This window comes from Mercurialis annua, linkage group LG6 (assembly GCF_937616625.2).
Source record: "Mercurialis annua linkage group LG6, ddMerAnnu1.2, whole genome shotgun sequence".
Classification (NCBI taxonomy): domain Eukaryota; kingdom Viridiplantae; phylum Streptophyta; class Magnoliopsida; order Malpighiales; family Euphorbiaceae; genus Mercurialis; species Mercurialis annua.
Genome location: NC_065575.1, coordinates 21,342,365 through 21,349,152, shown reverse-complemented (window position 1 = coordinate 21,349,152; position 6,788 = coordinate 21,342,365). Strand labels below are relative to the sequence as shown.

The window sequence follows — 6,788 nt, the reverse complement described above, 5'->3', positions numbered from 1 at the left end:
CCGAAGTAGTGGAAGTAGGAAACCTAAACGACGATACGGTGATAGACGCAATGAAAGACAATACCACGATGATGGCATTCCGCGACAATCTGATCACCAATCCAGTGCAAACCTACGCTGAACTCATGGATCGGGCATGGAATTATATAAATCTGGATGAAGAACAGTGGAGGAAGGCGGCCCAGACAATAAGCCAGGTTTCGATGCCAAGGCCGAATTTCAACCAACACTCCCGATCAGACCGGTTTAACCCAAGAAAACAGAGACAAACTCCACCGGCTCGGATAGAACCACATCGACCGGTGCAATTAGAAGATCAAGCCTTCATCCCGCTTACCACCCCCCGATCACACATCTTAATGTGGATACAGAATAATAATGAGCCAGTCCGGTATCCACCCAAACTGCAATATGAGGGACATAAGCAAAAATACTGCCAGTTCCATGACGAGCATGGACACATCACCGACGAATGTGGTATCCTAAAAAAAGAGAACGACCGACTGGTGCAAATTGGCCGATTAAAAGACTTCGTCGCCCAAAACAAGACATTCACACCCGGGAGAAACAACCAGACCAATCACAATCAGCGGCGAGATAGCGCTCACCCACCAAAAAGACAAAATGTTGCTGGAGTAATCAACACGATAGCAGGTGGAATAACCAACCCTGAGTACAAACGAGGCCGGAAAAAGAGGCAAAAGTTTGTAATGCACATAGCTGCGAGGGAAGCATTTCCCGACGTTAGTTTCACCTCGGAAGATGGAGAAGGGATCGGTTTCCCTCACCAAGATACACTGGTCATTTCGGGTTTAATCGAGAATTTCTGGGTCATGAGGCAGCTGATATATGAACACAGCTCAGTTAATCTGATCACCAAAGAAGCTTATCTCGGTATTTGTTGCTCAGTGCTGAACTTAAAAAAGGTTAGTACCCTGTTGGTCGGCCTTGGAGGTTCCCCGGTACAAGCAGAGGGAGTCGCCGAACTCACTGTTGAGCTCGGACAGGATAATGGAAACCCATCGGGAGGACTAACCTGTCTTATAGTCAAATTCAAAACACTATTCATGGTGGTCGATATGCCCTTGGCATACAATGTTATTCTCGGCCGCCCAATGCTTTACGCTACAGGGGCAGTGACATGCATTCGATATCTGACGATGAAAATCCCAACAAGGAAAGGAGTGGTGACGGTAAATGGTCGACAAGACATAGCCAAAATGTGCTATCTCGTATCAATGGAGAAAGTATCGGAGATGCTGGCAATCGAAACAATGGAAGTACCAGATTCAGATGAGAGCAAGCTAGAGCCCCATGGAAAACTCGAAGAGGTGAAATTTACGGGCGTGAACCCGAGATCAGTCATGATCGTAGCAGATCTGCCTGACACAACCAAGAAGGACATAACCAACGTGTTAATCCGAAACGAAATCGAGTTTGTTAGCACTCCAGGAGAAATTAAAGGGGTTGATCCAAGCATCATCACGCACAAACTCAACGTTGATCCTTCCCACAAACCAGTAAAACAGAGAAAAAGGGCTTTTGCGATAGATAGACAAATAGCTATCCGAAACGAGGTAGACAAACTACTAGAGGCTGGGTTCATACGCCGAGTATACTACTCGGAATGGTTATCCAACGTGGTGTTAATAAGGAAACCAAATGGAGTGGAGATTATGCATCGATTTCACCGATTTAAACCGAGCTTGTCCGAAGGACAGTTACCCTTTGCCAAATATAGATCAACTAGTGGACTCCACTAGCGGGTATGAAGTTTATTCTTTCATAGATGCGGCACAAGGCTACCACCAGATACCGATGCACAAAGATGATGAAGAAAAAACTAGCTTTATTAATGAGGGAGGCACCTACTGCTACAAGCTAATGCCTTTCGGTATGAAAAATGTCGGAGCTACATATCAAAGGTTGATGAACTTCATTTTCAAGGACCAAATCGGACGAAACATGGAAGTATATGTGGACAATATCATAGTAAAGTCGGTAAAAGTGGAAAATCATGCGATGGACCTGGAAGAATTTTTTCAAAAGTTAAAAAAGTACAGCCTCAAACTGAACCCGGACAAGTGTGCTTTCGGAGTCCCAGCAGGAAAATTCCTGGGTTACCTCATTTCACAGAGTGGCGTTGAAGCTAATCCGAAAAAAATACAAGCCATCTTAGACATGAAAGCTCCGACAACGGCCAAGGAAGTGCAAAAACGCAATGGTCGAATTACCACTCTCGGGCGCTTTGTCTCCTGCTCAGCCAAAAAATGTCTTCCTTTTTTCAAAACCTTGAGGAATTTTAAAAACTTCGAATGGAATCAAGACTGCCAACGAGCCTTCGAAGAGTTAAAAACCTTCCTGACAACATCACCTCTACTCGGCCGACCCAAAGCAGGTGACACACTTTTCCTATATCTTTCAGCAACGGCCGAGACGGTGGCGTCGGTACTAGTCAAAGAAGACCATGGAACACAAAGACCCATATACTACACAAGTAAAGTACTCAAGGGCGCCGAATTGAGATACAACATGATTGAAAAGTTTGCTTTTGCTCTGATCCTCATGGTGGAAAAGTTGAAAAGATACTTCCAAGCCCACACGGTTATAGTACGAACCAACCAGCCACTAAAAAAGGCGCTGAGCAGACCAAAAACATCGGGAAGACTGGTAAATTGGTCGGTATTACTAGGAGCTTACGACATCAAGTTCGAACCAAGACAAGCGTTGAAAGCCCAAGTGTTAGCAGACTTCGTGGCAGAGACAACCTCGCACGATCAACCGAGCAAAGCTGATATGAACATCGTCTCATGGAACCTCCAGGTAGACGGAGCATCAAATACCTCCGGAGCAGGGGCATGAGTCGTACTCGAAGGACCACACTCAATCCAACTACGGGAGTCCATTCATATAAACTTCCCATCAACAAACAACTCGGCAGAATACGAGGCTTTAATTGCCGGGTTGCGAATGGCCACAATTGTTAAAACCGAGATGATCAACATCCAGAGCGATTCTCAGTTAGTTGTTAACTAAGTATTGGGCACATATGAAATCAAAGATGCAGACATGAAAAAATATACAGAACGGGTCAAAGAACTATTGACGAAGATAAGTGAAGACGGCGGGACATGGAAATTAGAGCAAATCCCGAGATCGGAAAATGAAAAGGCAGACATCCTAGCTAAGGCTGGAGCAACAAAAACCAAAATATCAGGAGTACCATTCTCTATTCAACATTATAGTAGCATACAGAACCCATAAGCCATCTTCCTCACTCGACCCCTAGATGAATGGATGCAACAAATAATAGCGTATACGGAGAGCGACATCATACCAGAAGATAAACAGGAGGGCAAGAAGGTTAAAAGAAGGAAACCTCATTTCGCCTACCGAGACGGCATACTATACCGCAAATCATACACACACCCCTGGTCCAGGTGCTTAACTAAAGAGGAAGGACACTATGTTCTCAAAGAAATTCACGAAGGAACCTATGGCAGCCATGTCGCCCACCTCGCTCTCTGTCATAATACAGTCCGACAACGCTACTGCTGGCCTTCCATGTCAAGAGACGCGGCCGAATTGGTCAAAACTTGTGAAAAATGTCAGATCCACCAAAATGTCCACCATAAGCCAACCACCGATCAAACTCCTATCATCAGTCCCTGACCATTCAGTACGTGGGGAATTGATATTGTTGGACCTTTCTCAACGGCAGCAGGACAAATCTGTTTCTTGATAGTAACCGTAGACCATTTCTGAAAGTGGGTAGAAGCGGAAGCGGTATCAAAGATCACGGCGAGCAGAGTGTTGAAATTTTTCAGGAGAGGAATAATCTACAGATTTGGCATACCAAAGATAGTGATAACGGATAATGGCAAACAGTTTGACAGTAAGGGATTCAAAGACTACTATGCTTACAAAGGAATCGATCTACGATTCACCTCGGTCACTCATCCACAAACTAATGGGATGACCAAAGTCACCAATCGAACGATTGTCAACGGTTTGAAGAAACGTTTAGACGATGCCAAGGGCGGATGGGCAGAAGAACTACACAACGTTTTATGGTCATATCAAACGACGACAAAGGCAGGAACAGGAAGAACACCATACAGCCTGACGTACGGTTGTGAAGCACTGATCCCTGTTGAAATAGGAATGCCAACATTAAGGGTCCTATATCTGGACACAGAAAAAAACGAAGAGAATATGAAGATCTGTTTGGATATGCTATAAGAGCGCAGAGAAACAACCTTAATACATATCGAAGCTAACAAGCAGAGAATGGCAAATTTCCACAACAAACGGGTAAAACACCGGGAATTCAACGTCGGAAACTTAGTGTTACGCCGAGCGGACATCACCAACGGTAATGCCGGCGTGGGCAAGCTACAGCCAAACTGGGAGGGACCATACTCGGTTAAAAAAGTAGGAAAAGGCGGAGCATACTACCTACAATATTTATCTGGCAGGGATCTGCCTAGGACATGGAATGCCAAGGTCCATAAGCGATTCTATCAGTAGATTCAGATGAGTCAGTCGGTGGTTTTTTCATCGGCAGTCGAGTCAAAGGTTGTTTGTAGACAAGAATGCCGGTTTTTCCCCAAAATAAAGAAAGAAAAATTAAAAGAATCTTGCACAAAAACTAAGGTTATCACCTACTCGACCAAGGAGCTCTTGCTCGGTCACGTATTAATTCGTACCTTGAGAGAAAAATGAGCTCTTGTTCTTAACAATTACTAAGGTTATCACCTATTCGACCAAGGAGCTCTTGCTCGGTCACGTATTAATTCGTACTTTGAGAGAAAAATGAGCTCTTGCTCTTAACAATTACTAAGGTTATCACCTACTCGACCAAGGAGCTCTTGCTCGGTCACGTATTAATTCGCACTTTGAGAGAAAAATGAACTCTTGCTCTTAGCAATTACTAAGGTTAGCACCTACTTAATAAATGAGCCCTTGCTCGGGTAAAAATTAATTGACACTCCGAGAGCAAAAACGAGCTTCGTCCCTAATAAAACGAAGGTTATCACCTACTTGACAAACAAACAGTTATCCAGCTATAAATTAATCAAACATCCATAAAAAAATCAAGCTCTGAACAATTTACGAAGATAATAAAGATCCTACTCTAGTAAAAAATTAAGGCGACGATCAATAACAAAATCGAACTCTTGTTCGAGCAAACACTAAAATAATCAGTATCTCGCCAAAACAAACCATGAATTACAAAACAAAGATTAGTCCAATAGCAAAACAAAGCATCCAAATCAAATTACAAAGAAAAATAAATAGTAATCAATGTACTGTTTCCGCCATAAAAAAAAGTCTAAGGACTGATCTCACCGTTGGTTACTTCATCAGGAACCGAGACACCGGTACCCGAAACAGACACACCCTCGCTCAGTCCCGCCTCTTCATAATCACAAACTTCAAGAGGCTTGTCGTTCACATCTGCGTTCAACTGCTCATCAACCACCTTATTAGCATCAGCAGCTTGTTGAAGTTCCCGATCCAAATCCTCCTCAAGCTCCTTTTCCCGATCGGCAATCATATTTGGATACAAGCCGGCAACGCCCAAATGTAAAACACCAGAATCAACATCCGCCGGAAGTAACGGACCTACTCGGCTAATCAAATCCTCCTCGATATAGCGGATTAATTGCCCAAACTTGACCAACTGCGCCTTTTTTGCCGCATCAACAACTTGGCCTCGGCCAGTTGTCGACCTAAATCTTCCACCTCCTTCTGTTTCAGGTCAAGACCACGCTCATACTCTTCTTTCTGATTAGATATATATCCAACCGAAGCTGGCTCCTCTCATCTTCAAACTCGGAAATACGCTTGTCCTGCTTCTCCGATTTCTTTGTAGCATCAGACAACAAAGACTTCAGCTCAGCAATCTCCTTTTTGAACTCCCCCGTCTGATAAGCCATCAACGACTCCACATTGCTCCGAGCAAGTTGTTCATTCTCCAAGGAAGATAAAGCAGCAGTTGCGGCCACATGGTCCTCGCCAGCTTGATTCACCAAATCCCGTTGATAAACATCAGCACAGACAAAGTGATTCATAGCCTACAAAGTGATTCACCAAAAAAATAAAAATTTAACGTATAATAACATCGAACGAACCTGAAGAAGATAACTCATACCCAAACCAGTGAAGTCCTTCGGCTCAGTATGCTTTAACAAAGACCTATCTCGAGGAAGAAAAGCAGTAGTAGCCAACTTCATAGCCGTCTGTGGATTCTTCACAGAGGCAACTAAAATTTTTCTCTGTAGCCAAGCAGCTACGGTAACGGGAGAAATATCCAAACCACCAGACGGAAGCTCAACTGAAACCTCCTCCATCAAATTCTTCCCATCTCGTTTCCTTTTCTTGTTAACATCATCAGTGTCCCTTGACCCAACATCATTCAGAGCAACAACATACGGCACGCGATTCGTTTCGTCGTCTTCGGTCCGGAAACAATCCTCGTCTGTCTCTATAACCGGATGCCTAGAAACCATTATTTTTGTACGAGATTTCATCACCTCACCCGCAGCACACGCATCTTCGGGAACATCCTCTTTCACCGAGACAGTCATCACCGGGACAGCACTAATCAGAACTTCTGAAGACCCCGCTCCCGAATTCACAACAACAGGAGTAGGAGGAAGGGCACCTGCTTTAGAAGTCCCAACATTTTTCAACTTTTCTTTGCTCGCTGGTTGAGACTTCCGGGCATCCTCCATCACAATAAGATCCAACACTGCATGAACATATTAAACAATAATAGTCAA

General features: G+C 44.0%; 1 protein-coding gene across 1 annotated transcript; it reads left to right on the top strand.

Annotated features, from left to right (window-relative positions):
* The first annotated feature begins 3,466 nt into the window (after positions 1–3,466).
* Positions 3,467–4,242, top strand: LOC126687684 (uncharacterized). The gene is made up of 2 exons (XM_050382241.1): positions 3,467–3,679; positions 3,769–4,242. The coding sequence occupies exons 1-2, from the start codon at positions 3,467–3,469 to the stop codon at positions 4,240–4,242; spliced, it is 687 nt and encodes a 228-aa protein (XP_050238198.1).
* Positions 4,243–6,788: the final 2,546 nt, after the last annotated feature.

Excerpts from the sequence above, each read along its gene's own strand:
- LOC126687684 (XM_050382241.1), top strand. The coding sequence starts at position 3,467 with ATGTTCTCAAAGAAATTCACGAAGGAACCTATGGCAGCCATGTCGCCC. Across the intron at positions 3,680-3,768 it reads CATCAGTCCCTGACCATTCA|TGGGTAGAAGCGGAAGCGGT; the intron begins GTACGTGGGGAA and ends CATTTCTGAAAG.